The 27,169-nt window shown below is 41.7% G+C and overlaps 2 protein-coding genes across 6 annotated transcripts in view; both read left to right on the top strand.

Annotated features, from left to right (window-relative positions):
- tyro3 (TYRO3 protein tyrosine kinase) overlaps positions 1-7,399 on the top strand; it is a 32,451-nt gene extending 25,052 nt beyond the window's left edge. The window contains exons 13-19 of the mRNA XM_063184428.1: positions 1,417-1,497; positions 1,811-1,903; positions 2,118-2,239; positions 2,824-2,933; positions 3,428-3,587; positions 4,033-4,169; positions 4,588-7,399. Of these exons, the coding sequence (XP_063040498.1) occupies positions 1,417-1,497; positions 1,811-1,903; positions 2,118-2,239; positions 2,824-2,933; positions 3,428-3,587; positions 4,033-4,169; positions 4,588-5,044 (1,160 nt within the window). The 3' untranslated portion in view covers positions 5,045-7,399. The remainder of the gene's footprint in view (positions 1-1,416; positions 1,498-1,810; positions 1,904-2,117; positions 2,240-2,823; positions 2,934-3,427; positions 3,588-4,032; positions 4,170-4,587) is intronic.
- A 9,409-nt stretch (positions 7,400-16,808) lies between these two features.
- mgaa (MAX dimerization protein MGA a) overlaps positions 16,809-27,169 on the top strand; it is a 45,936-nt gene continuing 35,575 nt past the window's right edge. For all 5 annotated transcript variants that reach the window (XM_063184424.1, XM_063184425.1, XM_063184427.1 and 2 more), the window contains exons 1-2: positions 16,809-16,907; positions 24,575-25,722. In XM_063184424.1, coding sequence (XP_063040494.1) covers positions 24,647-25,722 — 1,076 coding nt within the window. In that variant the 5' untranslated portion in view covers positions 16,809-16,907; positions 24,575-24,646. The remainder of the gene's footprint in view (positions 16,908-24,574; positions 25,723-27,169) is intronic.

Raw genomic sequence — 27,169 nt, 5'->3', positions numbered from 1 at the left:
CCCAGCCATAATGAATACTTAGAATTTGATGGTGGTGATAAGTATTCATGAAAAAGGTAAGATAAGTGAATGGGTAGCAAGAATTCTGGAAATACGCTACAAAGACTCTTGCACAGTGCACTTTTAAAGTGTATGCTTAAAGTCAGTGGCATGCACAGACATTTTGGGGGGGCAGGTGCTCAAGGGGCGGGGCAGGGGCATGTTGCGGATTACTAGACTAGTATGTCTAATCATTATCATCGCATGCTTTTGATTTGTAGCATTTGAAGCATTTGTAGATGATCATGTCAACATGGACAACAGAACATTGTGACAAACTTTTAAAAAAAACAACTTTAAAAAAGGGCATTTTTTGGCCAGTAGGGCAAAAGGCACGGTCCTGTCCCGCGTTGACTACCGCAACTCACTCGTGACAGGTCTACCTGCTTGTGCGCTAAAACCTCTGCAGATGATCCAGAATGCGGCGGCACGGTTGATATTCAATCAACCCAAAAGGACCCATGTTACTCCTCTATTTATTGAGTTGCACTGGTTACCGATCGCCGCCCGGATCAAGCACAAGGCATTGACCCTTGCCTACAAAACCATCACAGGAACGGCCCCAGCTTATCTGAAGGACCTACTAACGCTTTATGTTACTGGAAGAGAACTGCGCTCATCCAGCACAAGCCGTCTGGCTCTGCGATACAGTCGCTCTAGGCACTCCCAGTCAAGATTGTTCTCCGTTGTTGTACCCAAGTGGTAGAACGGTCTCCCAGAGGCAGCAAGACTAAGCACATATCTTGCAGCCTTCAAGAAACAACTAAAGACCTTCCTCTTTCTTTTTTTTATTACTTTATTTATAGAAAGTAGCTTTGTGTACAATATCTCAATGTAGTTTACCAACAGCATCTTTGTGGACAATGGTTCGGCAGTTCACTAACATTACACATCAAGTACTATACAGTTCAATAATCATTTCAATTTCCAGTAAACAATACCCATCCCCAGAGGTCCATTTCCCTTCACATGCACACTTCTGTACTACTATAAATCCTATTTTTTTTGTACATGAAATTGACACTAGACAGTTGACGGCGCATACAATAAACACAAATAAAACAAAAGAGAGTATGAGAACAGAGAGAGAGAGAGAGAGAGAGAGAGAGAGAGAGAGAGAGAGAGAGAGAGAGAGAGAGAGAGAGAGAGAGAGAGAGAGAGAGAGAGAGAGAGAGAGAGAGAGAGAGAGAGAGAGAGAGAGAGAGAGAGAGAGAGAGAGAGAGAGAGAAATCAAATCTTAAAAAAATATTCTAAATTCACTGCCTGTGGTTTGGATGAGACAATTTCACTTCCAACCAGTGGAGTGGTGGGACACAATAACTACTAGTGATGCTCTAAAAAACTGCTTTGTGTGATGATGTAATCTTGTTTCCACAGGAGAGTTCGGGTCAGTGAGGGAGGCATATTTAAAGATGGAGGACAGCAGTGTTCAAAAGGTGGCTGTCAAAGTTCTCAAAAGTGAGTCAGTCAGTACCTATACACTACACACAACCCACATCATGTCTTGCCTTCACAGTATTTCGAGTACGCTGAAAGCCAAACGCAAACCTGTCATTTCAAACCCTGTAATTCTGTCTATTGGGTCGAATTGTATGCGCTTGGTGCAAGTACAATAGAACTTTTTTTGTGCCATGTCTTTTGCCCTGCACGTTAAACTACTGTCATTGCAAGGAAAGGAAGAAAACCTTTAATTATTGCTATTTTTGGTTAAACTAACTTGAAATTACATGTTGTCCAGTTATAGGATGCTGATTTTTAATTTATATTACAGCTGACATCAGTACATCAAGTGACATTGAACAGTGCCTGAAGGAAGCAGCCTATATGAAGGACTTTCATCACCCCAATGTGATCCAGCTCATTGGTAGGAGCCATGAAGTATACCAAAAAATCTTTTAAAATGAACAAAGGCACAGTAATGAAATGTGCAATGTAATTTGAAGAGCACAGTGTTCAAACAACATGTCAACAACTTCTTGTTTACAAATGATGATGCATGTTATACTGTAGCCTCAAGCCTCTTCCTATATTTCAGTCAAGGAAAATAAAACATTAAAAGATTTATGTCTGAATCGCAGGAGTGAGTCTGCATCGTCGCCTCCAACAGCGCCTGCCTGTTCCCATGGTGATCCTTCCCTTCATGAAGCACGGGGACCTGCACACGTTTCTCCTCATGTCGCGCCTTGGGGATGACCCTTTCGTGAGTACTCCTGTTTGTTTTCGTTGGTGCTAGTCGTGTGTGTGTGTGCGTGCGCGCGTGCGCGCGCAACACGCTACCCTGCCATGACTTTTAGTCTACCTTGTGAGAGTGCATGTGTGTGTGAGAACTGCTGTAAAAATGATTGTTGTACTAAAGTGCGTGCTATATGTTTACAGCCACACAATGATGAACATTAGTTTGTTGTGTATTTTTGGTATATGTGTGTTTATGACATACACCTTAATTTCCTTATGGATTAATAAACGTACTCTACTCTACTCTCTCAAACTAACCAAAACATGTGCTCTCCTTCTGTCATAAATACGCACGCATAGCCTGAAACCCATCAGGAAATTAATAAAGGGAATGAAATGACCCACCCCACCACTTCCCACTCCCGTTCTGTGCACAGCCCTAACTATATCTGGAACTGCTTTCTTTAAAACGCTTTAAGATATTTTGCTTACCACTAATTTCTGAGCAATTTGCTGCAGGCAAAAGTGAAGTGTTTTTGAAAATGAAGCGTTAAGTGGATGCATAAGGGCTTGAGTCAGCCAGTGTCTGACCCTCTCTTTCTCCTCTAGACATTGTCTCTGCAAACGCTGATCCAGTTCATGCTGGATGTTGCTCGGGGGATGGAGTATCTAAGCAGCAAAAACATCATCCACAGGGACCTGGCTGCTCGCAACTGCATGTGAGTTTGTCCAGGAATGGAATAACATAAACACTCTATTGCTGTTATTCTGCAGTTATCAGCTGTTTTGACTCTTTTTTCCATATTTTTAAATATTTGGGGGTCATTTGTGCCTCTATTAGTAGATATGGCAAGCGATTTGAACCAGGGTCCCCATGGGCAATACTTTTATGGTGCAGCTTATTAGCAACTCCGTGCCACCCATTTTGACCGTTTACATCAGTGTTTCCCAACCTTTTTCGTCTCGCATACCCTCTAAGTCTTTTTGTTGTACCATGAGTACCCCCTAACCCATGTTCTACATCTCTTCCTCTATCTCAGTGTGACTATGCTCCATGGATTTGTTATTACTTTTTTCCAAGTGCCCCCTGCAGAGTGCTCACGTACTCCTGGTTGGGAAACACTGCTTTACATTGAATTGTTCAGATTCACAACAGATTCAAAGCAGGGCATCTTCCACATCTGTGCTAAAGGAAAGTCTGTTGTGTCTTTAGGCTAAATGAAAACATGACGGTGTGCGTGGCGGACTTTGGCCTGTCTAAGAAGATCTACAGTGGAGACTACTACAGGCAGGGCTCCGTGTCCAAGCTACCAGTCAAGTGGATTGCACTGGAGAGTCTGGCCGATAATGTCTATACAACTCAGAGCGACGTGGTAACCATCTACTGTTTATATTCCATTTTAATTTCCCAGGCCCTGAAACTGGCGGACCAATCACAACGCAGGAGATTTGTTTTGAATCTTTGGATGCAAATCGGGTGGGGTTTTGGTCAGAGCGTTGGCCACTAGGCACAGACGGTTTGAAAAACAACTGATTGTTCCCATCAACAATCTTCCGATGTCTCATTGATCGGGGCCAGACTAAATATTCACATTTAACCTCACATTTAGTCTGGCTTGCCAGGCTAATACGGCAGTGCACGGCACACACACACACTGGCAGTAGTGTGATATTGTAAATAAATTATGTGCCTTACTTGCTTATACAACCTTTTCATATCTGTGCAGTGTTGTTTTTCCTGTACACACATGAAATCCACAAAAATGCTTCTACCACATCCCATTTGTTAAGCATGTGTATCTTTCCAATGTTCATCAGTGGGCCTTTGGCGTGACCATGTGGGAGATCATGGCACGTGGGCAGACCCCGTATCCCGGGGTGGAGAACTCAGAGATCTACGAGTACCTCATCAAGGGAGAGAGGCTGAAGAAGCCTCCGGACTGTCGCGATGACATGTGAGTTTATTATCAGTTGAGTAATGTTAGGGTAGCCAGAGAAGATGTTTTCCCAGAGCCAACTGTGTCTCTGGATGTGGATGTAATAGAAGATTAAGTATTTCATACTCAGGGGATTTCTTGCCTGAGATTGAGAATGTCCTTTTTAATTCTGTATCACCTTCAGTTAAGGAAATGCACACGATAAATAAAGACAAAAAATAGGCCAGGCCTGAACATCCATGACCACTGTTTTTTTTTTTTTTAGTTAGTAAAAAGCTGATGTGTGGTAATGCACTTTTAAACTCTGAAAAATAATGGCTGTATTTGGTTCAATTATTTAACGACTGTCAATTAACATTTCTAGCATGCCAGTCAGTGAAGTGTGTATGTTCCAGTCTTAACTAAACCATGTGCTCTCATCTATTCTTGTCTTCAGCTACGAGATCATGCATAGCTGCTGGAGCCCTGTGCCCAAGTGTCGGCCCAGCTTCCAACAGCTGATCGAGCAGCTGGAGAACCTCTGGGTGGGCCTCTCCCCAGCACCACCAGCGCACAAGGAGCTGCAGCTCTACGTCAACCTGGACGGCGATGACCTGGACGGGGGCGCCACCGGGGTGGGAGCCACTGGGGGCGCTGTTGCCTGCTCCTCCTCCTCTGGTGATGGTGGTCCGGAGGCTGGGACCTCTCCATGGGCGTCACGTTGGCAGTGCGTCGGCATGGAGGGGGAGGAGAAAGACTGGCTGATGGTGTCGTCGGGAGCGGCGCTGGCCATTGGCGGAGATTACCGCTACATTATCGGGCCTGGGTGTGGGGCGGACGAGGAGGCCAGACCACTGGATGGACTCTCGGAGGACGCCAGGGAGGAAGATGAAGATGTGGTCATTAACGTTTGATGGATTTTTTAAATGGTTTTTTTTTTTTGATTACTTTTATTTCACTGCTCATCGTTGAACAGGAAATGCACACGCCAGAAAAGACTGGAGCAATGATGTTGGTGCAACACATAGCTGTGATTACAAAGGACTCTCTCAGTAACTGACTTAAATGAAACTGAGAAAAGCAATTGAGGATTTCAAGGATTTTTTTTTTTTTTTTTTTAAACATTTTATCTTCATTACTTGAGTGGTTCAGTTGAAGCCTCACCAAGAAACTCTCCTAAACTACAATCACCCTGCTGTTAATACCATGAAATAACAACCTTACACAACTCTCAAGTAGCATTTTTCAAATTACTCAGTGTTTGTAATGAAGGTGCGATCTAATTTTTGTACGGCCAGTAGACTGCCTCATCACTTAAAAAAAAAAAAGCAGGTTTCAAAACAGCAGATTGCTAATGATATAGTAGCAGCACTTTTCCACCATACGGAACAATTTAGAAGTAGTTCATCAAACTATTGAAGGTTTTGAGCGTATGGTAAATATGAAATGAACTACCCCTTTTTGTAGGTACTGTAGATTTTTAGCTATGGAGAGGAAAGTATGCATGTGAAGGTGTGTAATGATCTCTTACCTAGTTAATGATGTTATTCCCGTTATTTAATGTATGGACTGAAACGCTGTTTCAAGTGTATTAACACCTTTTGGAGAGACGATAGAACATGTGACTTCTGCTCCTAGCCTAGATGAAAGAGCTGCATTTATTTTGAACGTATAGCATTCCGTTTATGGGATATCAAGGGAATTGTGCAGTAACACTTAAAATTTACAGGTCACTAAAAGTTGCAAGTTTTTTTTGGCTATTTCTATGTAATTTCATGGCAATGATCCTTTTAACCACATATTACAAGTGATTAACATGCAGTTCCCACACAATTACTTAAGGGTTTCATGGATTTGACACATGCATGCATGCATGTGCGCACGCACACACCCACAGTTGTGTTACAATTACAAATGACATTCAGTGAAAATATGCTATGTATGAGTCAAATTAATGTAATAGTCTGGAGACTGCACGGTAATTACTTGTAATACAAATGATTACTATAAAATGACTTGTAATGTAAAGTGCAACTGACTGTGCTTTATTCGAAGTGTCTTTTTTTATTGTGCCAAATCAAGTCTTGGTGTTGCAAATGTAAAACACAACTGAGACACCAAGCCTCCATGAATTCACAGGAAAAAAACGTTCACTTAACGCAGCAATTGGAAAAATGTGATTGTTTTGAAAAATGCCATCTAAAAAAACTTCAATTTTTAGATCATTCTCCTTTATAACCGGGGTGCTGTTTTTTAAGCTGAGGTTTAAATGCAAGCAGGCACAATTCATGTGAAAATTAAGAGAAGACTATGCCTATTTTCCTGGCTGTACATCAAATTGTTTTCCAGATCTGTATTGATACGTTTGTGTGAAACTGCACCTCTGAACACGTTAGAGCTGCACTTTTTTTTTACAGTGTTGTACTGATTCTGATTGTTTTATTTTCAGTTTATAGATTTCATTTTGATGGTGGCCTTCTGTTAGTTTGTCCTGTATCAGAGAGAAGAAGCTCATAGAACAGAAAAATTAATTTGCCTGGTTTGACCTTCGATTTCTCCTTCAACAAGTGAGATTAAGCAACATTCTGTATTTTCTTGTTGTTGCTAAAATTTTTGTTGTCTTTTTCGTCTTTATTTGATAGGACAGTGTGAGAAGTGGACAGGAAATGAATTGGGAGAGGGACGGGGAGGGGACGGCAAAGGACATGGGCCGGGAATCGAACCCGGGTCAGCCGCATGGCAGGCGAGTGCCTTACCAGTTGGCCACGGCAGGGCCATCCTGTATTTTTAACTGCTCAGTTTAGTTTTTATTACACCTTTCAAAAGTAAACCCTGGACTATAGTCGTTATTACATTTCAGCGTGTTTGCAGAGATCGCCAGCAGACATGGGGTTAATATGAGCAACTAATTGTGAGCCTGTGTGGAGGCATGTTGTTGAAGCCTTACTAGGTAGCTGTAAAGGTGATTATAGACAGGGCAACCTTTTGAGCAATGTTTCTGAGCAATCATGACACTATAAAATGTTTGGACTGGATTCATCCAAAATGTTTAATTATGTTTTTGCCTGGTAACATTGCTCAAAAAGTCGCCCTGTGCTTCATTACCTCAAGAGACACAATGAAGAGAGAGGGATGTCTACAGGTTATTTAACTCTGACAACCCTTGATGGCGAACTCATGTCTATGCTATTTTAAAAACTGTGAATGTGTATATAATTCCCATGTTATGGCACAACTGTTAAAAAAAATCACCAAGGGGGTGTAACTAATAGTATAGTGAATTATGTCTTTTTTTTAAGTTTGTATGTGTTTCTACATTTAAGTACACTGAGATAGGCTATACATAAGAAATAACTTAACTGTTGAAATCATCATTTAAATTATACATTTCAAAAACATAATACAACAGTCTGCAATACTTTCTGGTTTTCAACTGAAAAAAAAACCCCTGCCTTTCACCAAATTAGGCATTGGAGACATGCAAACAAAATGGCTGAAGTAGCTGCATTGGCATACAGTGTTGAAAGAACTTGTATTTCTTACTGTTCCTGCTGCTGTGGAGAAGTTGCCATCACATGATGTGATCACTGTTGCACGAATAGAATTTAAGTTTTATACTGCTATGAAGCATTATGAAAATTAATAAATACAATTCGACCCTAGTCATCCATTGTTGGTTATTGTCTGATTTACCACTTACAAGAAGAGATGTTATTTATGAATGCTTTTCCTAATGATGTCGATGTTCGATGATGTCTCTAAGGATTGAATTGTGCAGTGATCAAGCCATCTCCAATAAGCCAATCAGTTTTTCCGCTAAATGGATGGGTGCCTGCCTGCAGCTCTTCCAACAAAGCGAACCTTAGGTTGGTTGTCTTTGGCCCCAATATCAAAGCCACACTGTGCAGTCAGACCATGTATGCATGTTCACAACATGACATGTAAACATATATTAGCCTAAAGTTAATGAGTCATACCTCATGTGTCTGCCTTTATAGGCCTACACAGTTGCACCTTCGAGTTGGTTAGACTTAAAGGTGCACTGTGTAATATTTTAAGTAGTTTATTTCGAGAGTTCATGCTGCCCATAAATGAAGGGTTTTGTTGCAAAACAGTGTATCCACCATTTTTGACTTCTGCATTTAATGACTGTTCAGGGGTACCATCACTTTTGTGTGAATTCTTGCCATTCACATATTTTGGGAACATACTTTTTAAACCTATAGAAAATCCATTTTGCAATGGAATGCCCAATACAAAACGTCAATTTCCCAAAATTCTACAAAATGGAGATACCGTACACTGTTTTGCAACAAAACCCTTCAAATGTTACCTTTTACACTAATACTTACCATGACCTTCAAATTCTAAGTATTCATTATGACTGGGAAAATGGCCCTTTTCGTACATGAAAAGGGGATCATCTCCATGGTCTGCCATTTTGAATTTCCAGAAATAGACATTTTTCTCTGAAAACTTTTCCGTACTTTGGTTATACTAATAAATATTAGTTTATTACTTTGTAAATATTCATCAAAAGATTGTATTTGGCAATAGGCAGCACAGTTTAAACTAGAAATGCACTCAGAGATTGCAGACCTCCGCCAAGGAAGCTAAATTTGTTCTAATAATTTGTTCTAATCTTGTGACATGGTGTGGTGTAATCCATGCAGGCCACTAGGCTACTAGGTCTACACACCATTGTGTTCAGAGAAGTGTACTTTCAATGTTAACCAAATTATACAAGTAGGCCTATGTGTCTCTTTTATTAGGGTGTATGTCACCTGGTTAGCTTTGGTATTAGTTCAGCTGTTATTGTGGCATTGGCAAAAAATGTGATTGGTCATACCATATAGGCCCTACAGTAATTTGGAAGTTATTGGATCCCATATATCCTTGGTTACATTGTTCATTCATTGTTGTTATGAACATTTTGATGATTTGCAGCATACCTTTCATCACATAATTGTTTTGCCACAACATTAAATGGCACAGCTATTAATATCCACCCATAATATAGGCCCTATAGTGAATGATGACTGCGCTGGTCAACCTTACGCTTTGAGAATGCTTTGGGATCACTGGTCACACACGCTCACAAAACAATTTTGATTAACCGTAAATGTAATGAACTGAATGCACTTCCCTCCTTGGTGCTGTCTGTTCATCTCTGTTGTTCATTTTTCCACCCTTTGTGCAACTTCAACTGGACAGACGAGAGAAAGCTGATTTGGTTGACAAGGAAAACACTCAAAGAACAATTAACTCTGCAAAAGCTGCGACGATGCATGACATTATTATATTAGAATTATATGTCATGGCGCTATTGGCTCGCAAGTATGCTTCAGGCTAGTGATGTGTCGGTCACGAACCGTTTGGCTCCAAGAGCCGGCTCTTTGAAGTGAACGACAGGAACCGGCTCTGCAATGGGAGCCGTTTTGGGATTTTTTTTTGGGAGCCGTTTTTGTTTTTTTGTTTGTTTTGTCCTTCTCTCCCCCTCCCTCTCATTGTGTGGATCCTCTAAAAGTGCCAGTGGGTAGAGCAGGTGTTACAGACACACTCACAGCGATCAGAAATGCATAGTATGTATTAATACCTTTTTAATTTACTTTGTATTTGGGTATGTTGGGTCATGATTAACGACTGATTATGATAGAAGTGTTGTTCATAAAGGCTTTTACACACCATACACTGCCCAAAGTGCTTCACAATGTCAATAATGAAACAAAATGTTGTAAAATAAAATTAAAACTTTTAATTTATTAATTATGTAAACATATATATAGGGAGACGTTTGGGAGCCGAAAGAGCCAACTCTCCATACTTAGTAAGAAGAGCCAAAAGAACCGCATCTCAAAGAAGAGCCGAAAATCCCATCACTACTTCAGGCATGCAGGCACAGCAGATCCGCGCATTGCGCATTGTCTGGCTTTGTGGTGACTGTCGCAACACAAATTTGATTAACCTTAAATGTAGTGAACTGGACACCTTTCTCTCCTTGGCGCTGTTAACCACTGTTCACCGTTATATCTCCACCCTTCGTGAACTTCAACTGAACAGGGAAACACTAGGAGAACAATTAACTCTGCGAAAGCTGATTTAGTTGACAGGGCAAACACTCGGAGAACAATAAATTCCGCGACAATATGTGTGTATATGATTGTGTTATTGGCTATGCAGCCAATGTAGGCACAGCTGGCTGTGACCATCCACCTCGCAGGCACGTCTTGTCATTGCTCAATTCACCTCGACCACCTTGTGGCAGGCCGCGAAATAGCAGCGAACGAACAAACGGACATGCCTATACAGAAATCGGGCGATCACATAGAGCTTGAAAGTCCCGCCCCTTAGTTCTGCATTTCACGGGACCTAAGCTGACCATCTAACCAGAGCCATAGAGAATCTCTACAGCTCTGCATCTAACATGGCAGCGAGTAAATATCCTGCCGGAGGTAATAGAGCTTGAAAGTGACGTCACTTTCCCTGATTTCATGGGACCTCAACGGCGCTTTTAGCCGAAAATCGTAGCATGTAATCCAATTGCGGTATTAAAATGATATTTCGATCCCCTTCGAGTTGTGCCACGAGCTCCATATATGTTGTTTACGATATTTTTGCTTAATTTTTCGTACGAACCCCCAAACTTTTTAGAAAGCTGTGCTTCTTCACATTTTTCATGCAGACGACCTCGGAACAAAACATTGATACCTCTGCATGAATAATCATTATCTAACCTCTTAAACAGCATATTTGTGGCCCAGCGCATATAATGACCGAGATCAGAAGATATTTACTCGCTACCATGTTGTTAGATGGTCAGCTTAGGTCCCGTGAAATGCGGAACTAAGGGGCGGGACTTTCAAGCTCTATGAGCAGCATAGTTGCAATACCTAATCTGGCCACCATCCTACGCAGAGCACATTGAACATGGTGGATCACTAAGGTAAGTGTATAGTAATTTCTATGTAATTTAAAGCAATTGTATGGTTCCTATGTAATTTCAACATTACAATCAGTTATAACCACATACATTATTACAGGCAATTACCATGCAGTTTTCTGACAGCTTTGTGAATTTGCTTCATGGATTTGCCATATACTCACTCAGTCACGCTCACACCCACACCTGTGTTACACCACACACCTGTTACCTGTGTGTGTGTGTGTGTGTGTGTGTGTGTGTGTGTGTGTGTGCGCACATATATAGCCTATATCTAGGCATCAAATCCACGAGGCCAAGTAATTGTCTGGAAACTGCATGGCAAATACTTGTAGTATGTGATTATTACGTTGCAGTTTTTGACTTAACAATCTGTCAAGTGTTACATTTGAATTAAGACACCTGTATGTCCACACACTCAAAAAATATCATACAAAACAAAAACAACAACAAATAAGGTCATATTGAAAGCTCTGGCCTCAAAAAATTGAACTAATAAATATAATATGCAGTGGGGAAACCAATACGTCTCCCCACTCTGTTTCGGGGGCGGACACTCGTGTTGTGATTGGTGGGTTGGAGCTGGTGCCTGTTGTAATCACACACAGAGTAGTGCTGGACCAACTGAGCAAGCAAAAATAGTTTTTGTCACAAAGCAAGTATGTCTAGTTTTCTAGCGATGTATGGTATTTGTAATGAATGTATATATTCATGGTAACTTGCGAAATAAAATGTGTTTCACTGAAATTCACAGGATGTCTGGTGCAGTGAGTGCAGATAACTGTTTTTTTTAAACAGATTTGAAATACTGCTTGGTAGGGCTGCACGATATATCGAAAATGTGATATCGTGATATTGCGGCTTGCGATACACAAATCGCAAAAAATGTGCATGTATCGCAAACAGTTTTTAATTTTTAATAACAGGAAATTTGGTGAGAAGGTTAAAAAATGCACTAAAAATGTTGACATTTTAAGTTGATGCTGTATATTAGACAAGTTTTTTACTAAAAAAATAATGTTGGCAATAAAACATTGCTCTCAGTTGTTTTATACATGATAAAGTGTAGAATGGTAAGTAGAGAGGGGAAAATATATGTATATATTAAATATTACGAGTAATATCGATATCGCAGTATACAGTCATGTTATCGTGTATCACATATTTTTCAAATATCGTGCAGCCCTACAGCTTAGTCATTTACATGCATGCAGGGATGCACCGATACCACTTTTTTGAAACCCGATACAAGTACGGGTATATTAATGTGTGTACTTGCCGATACCGAGTACCGATACCTTTTACCACCAAAATACAATGAAAATAAATGCATGGCCTTGTTTTTTTCCACCGGTGATATTTTCATTATTTCCATGTAGATTTAAATGTTAGTAAATGTATGAAGTGGCACTTTTTTCCATGCTGCTTTCAAGTCCACAGAAGGTGACAAGATTTTGCATTGTTTTGTGTAATAGCGGTATCGTTCCTGGTATCGGAAAGTGCTTGACGAGTACGAGTACGAGTATAATGAGCAGTATCGGGTGCCGGTACCAGTATCGGTGCATCCCTTCATGCATGGCTTAATTTTAAAGTCAACTCAACGTGAGAGGCCTAGATGAAGCACAATAACATTTTCTAAGTTATATAAAAAAGAGGCTAATTAATCGTAACCTCATGGCAGACGCCCTCAGTTAACATACCTGTTTGATGTCCAAAAAAAACATAGCCAAGAAGCACCACTGACCACTCAGACTGGACAGGTAAGAGTAGCAAAAATGTCTAATAGGTGTCCCAAGACTGTCAGTCACGCCATCCATTTACTTAAATCCAAGCAAAAATGTTAAAATAAGGCAACGTTAGCAATTCCCATCAATGCCATCAAAAATACATGCAAAGGTCTGACAAATTATTAGTCAGGAAACTGACTCACCACACACACCAACAGCCTACAATCAAGGTAAAACAAATACAGTATTGTCCATATGCTCCAAAATCTTAGAAATGGCATCCTTTGTGACAGTGTATTTTGTGTTGCAACTAGCAACAATATATTTACATGACAATTAATATCTAATCGTGGTTGATATTTTAATTAAAATATTAGTCTGGAATCATCACACAGTTCAGATAGCTGAAGGCCGTTTCTGGGATCGAACTGCTGTCATTATGGTTCAAATTGCCACTGTGCTGCCTTGGCCGACGTACGGCTACTCAAACAACCGTCTTTTGTACGCTGTAGCCATTCTGCTGACTCCAATGAAAAACTTGTGTTGCCGTAGGTGGGCATGGGCTGATCCCTTGCCAGGCAAGAATATGTTTAGCCACTAGGTGGGTTCGAGCGACAAATAATGGCCTATTTCAGTTAAATTGTTGTTTTCAATCCATTGTCTTTCCAAACATCTTCTTTTTGTATTTTGAAGCTATACCTAACGTGCAAAATGAAAAGTCTCGCAATTTTTCGAGAGTTTATATGTTTTATTCGAGCATTCATTTCTTGGTTTGCAAACAACTCAACACATTGTTAAAAACTCGTCAGTATGTTGGTATGCCAAGAGCCGTAGATAAGAAGAGTTGACGCAGTCTTTGATCTCTGGTCACATGGTTCTACGCTAGCCTCGTTGGGTCCAGCTAAACCTATCTCTGCCATAGGTTTGTGTTAGCATGGCTAGGTTACGTGTACCAATTCTACAAATTTGTCCGTGCTACTTTTGTTCTGACACAAGTTAGCATTTAAGGTTCAGTAATTACACAGTCTGTTGAAATTCTGTGCTTTGAAATGCGCAAAAACGGTTGTTATATCAATTCTTCTCACAGTCCCCAATGATAGTCTATGGAAATGAACGCTACATCTGGACTGCGGTGAAAGCAGTACAAAACTGAATGGGACCGCAATGTCGGCCATGTTTGACCATATATGGTCAGTTTTGTCGGCAGAACCTCATTCTTCCATAGAGATAGGGGTTTGGGAACCATCATGGCGTCAAATGCTAACAAGAGAAACGACATGCATCCGGGTGACTTGCAAACTGTACATGATTTTTCTGTTTTCAAAATACCTGGCTGCGCGAAGACAGGAATCCCAAAATGCTACTGGGTTAGGTGTTAGGCATAGGAAGCTCCATTGGACCAGTGTAGTGCCTGATTAGAACCCGGCTGGATGTTGTAACAGTTTCTGTGGTTTCTGTACTCCTACCGACTCCATTCTGGGAGAACGTATCTTAACATGAGTACATCTGGGGTGTGTTTCTCGACAACGTTGTTGCTAACTAAGTTACCAACTTAATTGGTTGCAATGCAATTTCCCATTTGAAACCTAGTTGTTAGCAACAATCCTTTTGAGAAACGGGCACCTGAATCAATTCATGCGTTGTAAATTAAGTTATTGCATTGCTCCAATCACACGTGAGGACAACATTTGAGTGACGCAAAACCCTGTCTTGTGAGCAATGGCTACCACTTAACCACACAATAACGTTATTTAGGGAGCATGCCAAAGAATTCCGAGCAAGATGATAGTATGTTCTTCTAATGGTGTCACCGACAGTACAGTGAGCGAGAAAGTGGATAAAACTGCCAGCCGACAAGACAACAGGTTCTTGTCATACACAGGTGCAGGGCTCCAATGGGACTTCAAATGATAAAACACCCAGCCACATAAACTTAGCATTTTGGAATCCCTGGCTGTGTGCACAGCCAATACCAACGCACTAAATGTATTTATTAGAGAAAGATCATTCAAACTCCGCCCACCTAATGCAAAGGAGTGTGCTCAAGCTTGATCTCCTAAGGGGTAAATGGCCCCTCCTTCTTCTCTTTCTGTGGTGTTTGGTGGCGGTTTGCACAAGATGTGCTCTACTGCCATCTTCTATTGTTGACCTTGTGGAAGGTTTCAAAAGGCTTTTTTCCACATACAACCCAGATCTCAGAATCTGTCCTTTTGGAAGGCGTGTCAGTTAATCCATGGAATGATTGGTCGTCAAAGGCTCATACACTTGGAGTATTAATTGATTAACAATGTCCTTGTAAGGACTATTGTGGGAAGAACACAGGAGTAGCATAGCACTTGTGTGTACATGCCTAGTGTAACACTTTATAAGAGTGTGTATAAGCATAGACTGTCTGTATAAGGAGACAGAACACTTCAGAAAGCGTCCATAGGAATGAAAGGGTGCAGTTCATTATGCTAATATGGCGCGTGCTTGCACATATCCCACCTGGCTGGCAACAAGAGCCAATTGCTTGCTGAGCTGCGCTGTCATTCATCCAATCATCTCACCGCCTCGACTCGTCTGGTCTGAGTAATCTGAAATTGCGACCCAAATTGTGATCCTGAGGCGTAGCCAAGATGGCCGCCAAGTGAAAGGACTTATTCTAAATGACTTTGGTATCAGTGTGTGCTCGCAGCATCTGAATATGTTTGTGCATCTGAAAATTATTTCAGAATAAGAAAGGGTTGCTCATACACAATGTTTAGGGAGAATTCTGGACAAAGTGTTATAGATGAGGCCCCTGGAGTTTTAACAGTATGTTAGGCTCATGCTGACTCACTTTTGGTGATGATCTGTGCTGGCTTGGATGTCTGTGGTCTAGGAGTGCTTTTGTTGTATGCGGGGACAATGTTCAGTAAATATATTAAGAGTTGCTAACTTGTGGTATCAATTTAGATGTTTGAAAAAAAAGTGTCTGGCTTTGTGTTGAGTTTGTCCACGTTGTTAAAGAATGAACATGGGCCATGTTAAATTTGAGGTACCGGTACATCTGCATTAAACATGGCGGTATAGTATTGTGGTTCCTTAAACGGTAGGCAAATCACTGACAACGTGGCTCTTCAAATATCGGCCATACGCCATCCAGTTTTCATACAGTGCATTAAACACCTTGATACCGGTATTTCAGACAATGGACACTTCCTCGGAAATAAGTAGGCTCAACATCACGTTTCCGTTTTATTTCCACAAACACAGGCGCACCGTTACCGACGGCTCGCTTCTGATGGGATGGGAAAAGAAGGCTATTTTCCAGTAGAGCGTAGTTGCCATCTTTTCCACAAAATGGCGCACAGTAAAGCACTTTGGGAGAAGCCAGCGACTGCCATCATTTCGCCTAACATGCTGAAGAACGGCAGTCGGTGGAAGAGGTAGCCTGCCACAAATCGCCTGTTAGTTTACTCCTCATACTTCAATATGAGCTTTCAACGTTACTAAAATAAGCTTCTCCACGACGTAACCCCCTACCTCACATCCATGTCGTAACAGTTATCTTCGTCCAGGCAGTAACTATGCCATCTTGGACCAAAGGCCAAGAGCACAACAACAAATTTCTACATTGGTGGTGATGTAAAACACAACATTGAAACATGATGTAAACGTTTCCCGTCCATTAGCAGTCCTAGCTAAGCATTTGAAAGACAGTCTCTATAGAAAATCTACCTTACAGAGTTAGCAGACATGCGTGGCAAACAATGGATGTCTGGAAGTGTACAAAAACAATGAACTCCAGCTTCAACCTGCTTTCTGGCATCCCGTGGTCTACTATCGGCAGAAGCACATGTAGCGGCTACAGCCCGTAAAATATAAAATAATTGTCCATACACGGCGCAGAAGAGCCATACTTCGTGTTTGAATGTCATCAAAACGCCTTTAGAGCCTGCGCAATGCAAACATGAACGTGCCACCGCTAGAGACGTGACGTATTCGACGACTGCACGTACGTACGCTTCCTTCGGCTGGGGTGAGACGCACACAGTAATAATATTCGAAGTGGAGAGAGAAAGGACGACCAAGGAATACAAGAAAAGACGAACGTTGTCCACTTTGAATCATTTCAATTCACAAAAGGTAAACTGTTGATTTGAATACAGGGGTGGGTTAGAGAAGATGGAGACGAAATTGGTCAAACACGTGCGTTATTTGCCCCGTACCCCCTAAGCTTTGAAAGTCTTCCATCGTGTTGGCTGAGGGATCCACGCGCCATTCTGGTCAACTGCAGAATGCACGCGCTAGCGTAGGCTGATGTGGTGCAAGGCCTGAAGGCTTTGGGTGCGCTGGTCATGCGGTTCTTCCTTTGTCGATGTCAACACTGCGTTGTGTTTATATAATCAATCATCAACACATTTGTAGTTGGGTGATCCTTACCTTATCTGGTAGAAATGCTGTGGTAAACAACTCAACAACCGATCGCATGTGAGGCCGCTTCTAGGCTGTTTTGGCCGTGGTGTTGTGCCCTAATCGCGGCCTTAAGCTGCTGATGTTGGTGACAGTCGTCGAGATGCATTATAACAAATAGGCTGATATAATTTTACCAGTGACACGATCCGAAGGTACTCCGTGTTTTTGACGTAGGCCTACAGGTGAGTCGTCGTGAACAAAGGTGTCAGTAGGAAGATGGTCGTGGATGTCGTTGCGGCGCGAAACTGGAGGTCTTCCTGTGGTGTAGTCGAATTAGCATTGTAAACGGTTTACTGTGGGCTAGTCGTAAAACGGTGTGGTAAATTCAGGTAGACGCTAGTGTATGTTATGCAGGCACGCGCTATAACAGAGTAATAGACTTCACAATCAAGTTAGCATTAGGCCAATGAGAGAATACACTTTCATAAAACCGTGTTGTTGAGTGACACATACACATTGATATGAACATATATAAAGCATGTTTCGCCTCGATATGACCGGTACATCTGTTTCAACACATGCCATAGCTAGCTTGCATATGCTAATCTACACTAGTGCATTTAAAAAGGGCAGTATAAACAAGACTCTTTTATATGACTTGTTATAATGATTAAGGTCATTGCTTTCCTCTGAACCTTCTAATTATGACATCTACAAACATGCCATAGATAGCTCTAAAAAATATATAGGATTGAGTTGTGGGGAAAGTATAACGGCCCGAGTGTAATGCCTTGTTCACACCAGTAGCGACCAACACGAACAGAGCGACAGAAGTCATTATTTCTCTATGGAGGGTGCGAGACCAGTGCTACCAGAGCGAATTCGCCAGGGGCGAACTGAACTGAGCGACCAGAGTAAATTTTAACGATTAAAGTCAAGCTAATCTTTAAGTAATGAGCTATGATGTGGTTGGGCGAAAACCAATTGGAATGTTCACATCTCCGAATGTCCCAGGCTGTCAAACCAGAGCTGTTATGTGATTAGCCATATCAAACATGTCAATGCCGCGTCCAGAGCGAATACAGCGAATTCAAGGCGAAACTTCTTCTGCTACCAACGCTACCAGGCAGGTAGCAGAAGAAGGATGGCAACTAGTAGAGTTCGGCCGTAGTATGTTAGTAAACCTCCCTCTCAAACCTCATACAGATGTGCAGGTGACTGAGCTTTTTAGCTCACCGTCGGCCCCCCATGTCGTACTGTGAGGTCACAGGTTTGAACCCAGAGTGTCGAACTAGCAGAGATGACCTTGGTTACACTGCTGTCGTAACCCGGAGACGGTGAACTTTTGGGGGGGGGGGGGGTGTCTGTGTGTGGCGGATGCCAATTAGCAGTATTTTGCCGTATTATGTAGGCTTGTGTTGGTAATTGAGCTAGCGGCCTAACCGTTTAGCTCACTGGCTAGTCTGTCTCCCATTTGCTGTGAGGTTGCCAGTTTGAGCACAGATCGTCAAACTAGCGCAGAGATAACCTTGGTTACACTGATGTCACAACATGAATTGGGGGTTAGGTCTTTGGAAGTGGGATGAGTGTAATCGGTACCAACTAGCAGCGTTCAGTGTTACATTAGTAAACCTCCCTCCCAAAGCCTCATGCGGATGTTTCGGTGACTGAGGTAGCAACCTGAACACTTGGCCAGAGAGGATCTATGGGTAATATGAGGGAGGAATCTCGCAACTTTTTCCGGGTGGTACTGTTCACTAAGTGGCGCCATCCAGACAGCGCAGAGGAGCGCCAAGGAGCGCAGAGGCTGTTAGAATGAATGGGGTCCCATGGAGCTCAACCACAGATGCTGCCATTGCTTTGGGAGAGAATTGGTATCATCGTTTCATTTTATTTTTCCCAAAGGCAGGATAAATTACCCTTTCAAACAGCACTTAATTTGAATGTTTAAACTCGCTGGATGTTTGTAAAATACGTATTTATTGTCAATGTGACGTCATGAGTGGCTTCACACACTGCGTTTGGATTGGTCGCCCGGCTGCATTACTGTGATCACGACGGCCGTAAAGCAATTTTATTAGCAAGATGCTAGTGGAGCCTGACTCATAAATGCCAAAGCTGTAAGAAATCAGAAGGACATAACTCCCAGGTTATTGTACATTTCATTTAAATCCACATTGGTTTCTCAGAACTTACAGTAATATTGTCACGTTTCAGCCGACAGCGAGCACAATTGTCAGTTATTAGCGCCAGCCTTATGACCTCTGCTGTCTCGACAGCGCTCCCTAGGTGAACTGCAGGCACGGGTTGGAGGGCGAGATTGAACACTGTATGTAAACCCACTGTGACTTGGCTCACTGGTTAGCACATCTGCCAGAGTTTGCTGTGAGGTAGCAAGTTCTAGTGCAACGTGGCCAACCAGCGCAGATGACTTTGGTTACATTTGGTTACACTCAGTCAGCCATAGTTACTTGGCCAGACTACAGTAGAACTTTAGTTGCGATAGCCGGGATAGATTTTTGTTTTTTTAAAGAGCATTAAGCTTAACATATAACGTTTGAATTTTTGTGAGGCCTTCCTTACAGGAATAAGTTAACATTCACTGCCGGATGTTCACTTGCCACTTCGCTAGCAACATGCATAGCATTTCAAAATACATGCATAGCATTGTAGAGATTTCTTTCAGAATTAGTGTGCTGAATGACTAGCTGCGTACCATCAGAGAGACAGGATACAAGAGAGATTCCATTGGCCCGTTGTTTCTGCGTTCTTGTTTCGCAAGGGGGGGGGCGGGGACCTAAGGATCATTATTGAAATGAATGGGACACATGGATTTTGTCTATTAACCCTCTAGCTACCATAACGGCCGTGAACGTCCGGCTGGATCTGTACCAGAACGGCCGCGGCCGGCCGGAATATTTTCATATGAAAATACAGCTGAACGGCCGTCATCATGCCGTTTTTCCAGCTTTCAAACACTTTAGCTCAATATTACAGACCCTCCTCGATATACTTTCGGTATAAAAACTATATGTTTATATATATTATTTTTCAGTATTTTAGATTTTATTACGAGATGCGCCGCTTTATGCGATTTGGCAATCTGCCGTCAATTCAAATGCCGGCCGTCCGAGATTGGATGGCTACAAACACAACCATTCTGTTTCTACAACCAATATACACTAAATATGAAAACTTCCAACCCTCTCCGATCTATTTTCATGGTCAACAGCACATGTGTATGACTATTTAGGCTATTTTTAGATCATGTTGTTTTATTAAGCTTATGAGATGGTGTTCAACTGTGATGAGTTCTGCCATGGTCCTAAATAGCAAACACAACTGTCCAGCCGATGTCTACACGCTACATATTAAACATGTAAACTGTCTTCGGTGTGTTTTCAGAGTCAAACCATATGTTGGTATCCAACTATCTTATTTCCTGGAACAACTTAGAGCGTCAGCTCTGCGTAACAGCGCATCGTGAAGGAAGCGCAGCATGGAACAATTGGTTACTCATTTTGCGTGTCAGCTTTGGCAAAGCAGTCAAGGACTGTTACTACTCCACGTTGTCCTTCATAAAAATGTACGCGAAGACGTTGAGTTGAATGCTAACTTCCAATAATAGCCTACCAACGTGGTGTTTGTAGCACATCAATTCCGGTCAAAGTCGGTGATGCCTGGCGCGTCTTACCTGTGCCACATTGGGAGGGGAAACTTCCTAGAGCTCCATTCATGTCCTGTCTGCTATCGCGGAAACTTCTCCGGTTATCCGTACACGTCTTCGGCATGGTTTAGTTCAAACATTATTAGCTAGTGTAGTCCATTACAGTTATACCGCTTGAAACCGCTTTAAAACAGGACTTTTGGGTGAACGACATTTGTTGTCGTCACATGATCATTGTTCAACTTTGACCCTGGATGGATGGATGGATAGACGGAAGGATAGATAGATAGATGGATAGAGAGATCGATAGATAGATAGATAGGCCTAAATATATAGATATATAGATAGATAGGCCTAGATAATATAAATTTTATCATTTAATCCACATCAAAGGCACTCTATGGGAATACTGAACAATTAATTATCCATAAATGATATACCATTTGAAAGTGTGTTTTCTCTACTTTAATATGAAAGTAACTTGTAATTGACACTTTTCATTTCTTTTCAAGTTATTTGACATTGTTTAGAATATGACAAAAATGTCAATTTTTCCTTAGAATTCCTGGTAGGATTCCGGCCTATTCAAAAAAAATTCTGGTAGCTAGAGGGTTAAGTTGGCATTTGCAACTTTCTGGTGTTGTTGAGTCTTTTGGAAATGTACTTGAATCTGTGATTATGCCAAGTCTAACGCAGAATCCCCACACAGTGAACTGCCAGGCGATTTTTGCAGAGCGGAAGATTGCCCTGGGGGCGTGGTCGGCAATAGTTTCAGGAGATACTTACCGGAGCTAGCCACGCTTTTCATTTAACTTTCATACGTGGTGGACCAGCCTCTCAGAGGCAGGCAGGTTTAAAACTCCCTGCAGACCCAGCGAGATGGCAATCAGCTAACGATCGTTTTCCCTCTCAATATCACAACATATCTACATGACTTATACTATTGTGCTTTGGTCCTGGATAACATTTAAAGATCAACCTCCAATGAAAACCGGTTTTACTCCTTTTGTAAAATGGACAATCACCCCTAGTTACATACACATGCAAGGCTTACTAGTAGTGCGTCACCTCCCAAGGCTGTGTTCCCCAATTTACATAAACAACGGAGAGCCAGGAGCGAATCATGAAGAGCCTGTATGTGTTACGTCACACTGAAAGAAGGCGTTGCCCACATGGGTTTATGTTGGCCCATTTTTCTAAAAACATGTTGAGGAACTTTTTTCCGCTTGTTTTCAAAACAAGCAATGGCTGGTGGCACAAATCCTAGCTTACACACAGAGCAGGAGGAGGGAGCTAATCAGAGACGTCTAATTTTCGTGTCATGGATCCATGAGAAAGACCGGAAAACCCTGTCGTTTGTCCACAATCCACTCTACTACCCTACAAAGACGGCTTGAATCAAAGCAACAAGAACGTTTTTTTTTTAAAAACAAAACCGACTTGTAACACATAATATACATAATAATAACAATAACAAATCAACACATAATAACAATGGTGAAGACGGCAGTATTGATGAAACGATGTTGGGAGTTGATCTTTGGCATGTCTCTTTTATACTCTAACATGCTCTTGTACTGTCCCTTATTGCCATAGCAGTTTATACCTGATGCACCAGGAGTTAGCCAATGGCAATGGGGTCAATGGCATTTTTTGTAGCTCGGACGTCAGGTGACAAAACGGCTAATGTCCACAAGTTAATTAGTAACTGATAATGAATGCGCTGCAATGAATATACTTCTTAGGTAATCCACTAAAGGCAAAAATAAAATAAGTAAATAATTTCATCCATACAATAGTGGCATTAACTGTAGTTGTACCACCCTGATTTTAGCTACTGCTAAGACATCATTCACCCAATAACGAGTCGGACAAGTACTATCTGTACTATCTGATAGCCTGGTACCATACCCCGGTACTAGGCACGTAACCTGTAGGAAATTGAATGTAATCTTGCGGACAACATGAATTGGGGGTGAGGTCTTTGGAAGTGGGATGAGTGTAATCTGTACCAACTAGCAGCGTTCAGTGTTACATTAGTAAACCTCCCTCCTAAAGCCTCATGCGGATGTTTCGGTGACTGAGGTAGCGACTGGCTAAGGCCAAGCTAAGTACTGATAGCGGGTAGCTTTGCATTTCCTCTCAAACATCCGTAAATGTTGGCCAACATCAGGTTTTAAAATGCCATTGATGCTCGAGAGATTGTGTTTGGGTATTAACCCTATCGCGCCGGACGCATCACATTTGTTTAATCAAATTCAAAGCCCCCTCCCCGCTGACACACAAAAAAATCGATCTCAAAAACATCCTGCGTGTCATTTCCAAACGTCCTGCAGTACACGGAAACCGCCAGAAGAGAGCAGGGGTCAACAACAAGGTGACCAAAGCTCGGCGAAAAAAAATTAAATAAAAAAAATATTTTTTAAATTAAAAAAAAGTTGTAAATGCATTAAAAGTCATTTTTCAATGGTCATGAAATTGGCCTGGTCATTTCTTTAAAGCCTGATGCATCATATATGATGCATTAAATATCTCAGTGACCTGAAAAAAGTTTAGATTTTTTTTTACATTTCTTATAAGGGACCAATATTGAGGCAAATTCCAAGAAATTAGAATTTTCTGTCATTGCTTTCATGGTTCAGGTCTCACAGCCAGGGTAATAACCTTGTCTTTGTATCCCAGAAAACACTGAACTTATCACTAATCAACACTAGTTTATATTTTACATTTACGAGTGGAAATATTATATTAACACATTCAATACCAGCCGTTTTTTGGAATTTTAGCTGTAGACTTCCAGCCAATTTCATCCTTTTTTGTCATTTTTTGAACAGCCACCGAATATTTTGTCTTCAACCCACAGACACATGCAAGGGCTTGCCCATAGTCTCAGCTGTCTGTATGTTTTTACAGTTAGTTTCGAATTTCGAATTCCAAAGTTATTCAAGTCTAAGTGAGCAGTGGTTTAGTTAGAAATAGCGTTTTTCACTATTCGAACGGAGATAACTTATAGCCTTTTTTGTCACGGGTGCGCTCTTTGACTCTCCGAGTTTAAAATTGCGGGCCTAAATGCATTTTTACGCCCGAAGAACAACTCCAGTAGCTTCCAAGTAAACTATTTTGGTGCAAAAATCACCTGGTCAGGCTATTGTTCAGAGCCACATCATCTGAAATGCTAGCTAGCTTCGTTCTGTAGATAAAAGTAGACGTGCCAAAGTACTCACCCAAAATTAGGTTACTTCCTGCTGTGTTGCATGCTGTTTTTCATTACGACCTTCCAATTTACACCTATCTTGATGACAGCAAAACTCCTTGTCCTTCCATCATATGTTTAGGAACAGGCTAGCTAGCAAGGCATTGACAGGACATGTTTTGATTCTCTAGGAAGTAACTTGAGACGTGGCGAGAAGTGGTTTGATTCACTGTAATAAAACTCAAATACTGGGTGTAATAAAATGCACAGATGATGAAATATCCAGATCCTGACTTTGTAGGAGTTTTGACTTTGTAGGTGTTTTCATGTTCACTGTCAGTTCTGTTCATCACATTATTATGAAAATCACACAGAATGTGCATTAGAATGTGTACATTCAGAATCCATAAAAAAAAAAAACGTAAAAACGTAATTTTACGTTTTGGGAGCCAACGCATGGGAGGCAAAACATACTTTTACGTGACTTGGGAGTCAACGTGTTAACAGATCTATTATTTTCTCTGTTTTGTGTTATAGGATGATGATCAGTCAGAGACGAAGTCTGAGGTAGAAGGGCCGTGAAGCCCTCCAGATGTCCCCCAACATCTCATGGCCGAAAAGAAGCAGGCAGTAATGGTGCTTCGAGAGGATGGGGCCACCGCTTCGGCGGTGGCCCCAACTAGTGCTGCTACGACATCGTTCTTTGTAGGCCCAAAGTCAGGCCAGACCATGGAGGGTGGTGGGGCCCATGGAGCTCTGGAGGCTAATGGAGAGGCAGCTGCTGCTACAAAAGCATCTCTTGGATTTGTAGCTGCAAGTCCTCATGCCGTCACCTCCATTCTATCCCCTGACTTAGTCTCAAACCACCATCCAGAGAATCTACCCCCAGAAGCCACATCCAAGGGGATTACAGTGACTCTGGATAACAACAACATGTGGAATGAGTTCTTCCGCTGCAAAACGGAAATGATTCTAACAAAGCAAGGCAGACGGATGTTTCCGACGTGCCGCTATCGTCTTTCAGGGATGGAGCCCTTCCAGCGCTACCTCCTGGTGATGGACATCATTCCCATGGACAACCACCGCTACCGATGGACCGACCATCGTTGGGAGCCTAACGGCAAATCAGAAGCTCATGTCACAGGGAGAGTCTTCATCCACCAAGATTCTCCTGCCGCCGGCCACTACTGGATGGGTAATCCTGTGTCGTTTTACAAGCTCAAACTTACTAATACCGTCACGGACACAGATGGACACATCGTCCTCCACTCCATGCATAGGTATTTGCCACGGTTGCACATAGTACCTGCCGACAAGCCAACAGACGTGATCGACATAGATTCACCCGATGTCATGACGTTCAGTTTTCCACAAACTGAGTTCTTCGCAGTGACGGCGTACCTGAACCTTAGTATCACTCAACTCAAAATCGATTACAACCCGTTTGCAAAGGGTTTTCGGGAAGATGCCACCAATTCGCGCAGTGTAGTGCCCAAGCTAGGTTCCCCAAGTACCTCGGCGGGAAGTGGTGGCAAGAATAGTCTTAGCCCTATAAACAGTCTCAAAGCACTGTTTGCCAAAAAGGTCCCTGTGGAAAAAAATAAGGAAGATGATCCAACCAGGAAACAGCGTGACGTTGACGGCAAAGAAGGAAATGCACAGCTGTCAGCCACGACAGACAAAAGGTTAGTCGTGTAATAGTCTGAATATGTCTGGAATGTTTTTTTTTTTGTGATGAATAAAAATGTATTGAAAACATAGTATCTGTGTTTAGTGAAAAGTTGTTCTCACTGCATTATTAACAGAAGTCAGAAGGAACAAAAGCATATTGTATTATTCTACTCATCAGTGTTACATTTGTAAGTAGCTAAATTACATTCCTCAGTAACAAAATAGCATAAGGGATTACAAGTCCTGAAGCAGAGCAGATTGCTTACTAGACCTTGTTAAGGCCAAATATTTGTCAGAGCAGCATGCTCTGTTCGACAGGAACGATATTGCAATGCTACTGTTGTCGGCTGTCAGGTTATCATACTGAAGACTTTCAAACTTATCCAACCACTAATTTGAAGTGCACAGTAATATTTTGTAGTAATGGTGATTACTACTGGGCCAAGGGGCAGCACCCTATCGTCTTTCTTTGATGAGGGTGAAGTCTGGATTACAATACAACTATAATACATTGTAATACAATTGTATTAGTAGTATTATAGCAGTGTTCCCACATACATATTGGAAACTATGGGGGCAGCCGGGGTTTTTTTTGTTGGGGGGGCGTGGAAATTCACACGGTGTACATGCATGACGGCAAAACAATGAGTAAAGTATGACATTGGCGCATGGAGAAACTATAGGCCTACATTTCAGCCATTTATGTTTTGAGAAATTACATAAGATTTTACCCATGACTTAGTAGTACATTGTCATTTTATTTTAAAAAAAACACATGCAGTACAGTGAATCATTTCTGTTTGCAACACACTTTTCATTCGTTCCTCATGCAGTGGTCTATGCAATGAAAAAACAACAAAAACAAAAAAGGAGCACAGATAAGAATTCAGGAGCACTGTGAAATTGTAAACGCACAGACAAAAAGGGTCTAAGAGAGTAGGCTATGCCTTTTAGGTCCCCCTCACACGCCTGCGTACACATTCTACATGAGGGGTGCTGGTCACAGGGCCAGTTTTTCAAAATTCCTCCCAGTAAAAGGGCTGAACAACATATTACACATTTATGTCTATATTCACATTCATTACACATTCATTTCTATATGCAGCCCAATGTCTCCTCTGCTGTGACAATGAAGGCCTGTCGCCTAACTCATTATCATACAACTGTAAAACAAAGCCTGGGGAGTGTCAGTAAACTCATCCCAACTCATCCCAACTGTCCCTTCTCTGAAGGTTTTTTTATTGCTCCCAAACCCAAGTTAACTACAACAACTTGACTAGGCTTTTGATCCCTGTCTTTCATGCACTCACGGTTTTCTCTATAGGATGTATTTACTACAGGAGGAAAATGCAAATCAAATCGTTTTTCAAATCGTTTAAAAAAAACAGAAATCGTCAAAAAAAAAAAAAAGTAAAAATGTTTAAAAAAAAAAAAAACATTTTCAGAAACTATGGCGGCCAA

Source organism: Engraulis encrasicolus, chromosome 19, assembly GCF_034702125.1.
Source record: "Engraulis encrasicolus isolate BLACKSEA-1 chromosome 19, IST_EnEncr_1.0, whole genome shotgun sequence".
In the NCBI taxonomy this organism is placed as follows: domain Eukaryota; kingdom Metazoa; phylum Chordata; class Actinopteri; order Clupeiformes; family Engraulidae; genus Engraulis; species Engraulis encrasicolus.
The sequence above is the reverse complement of the archived record's forward strand: the minus strand, read 5'-3'. Positions and strand labels throughout refer to the sequence as shown.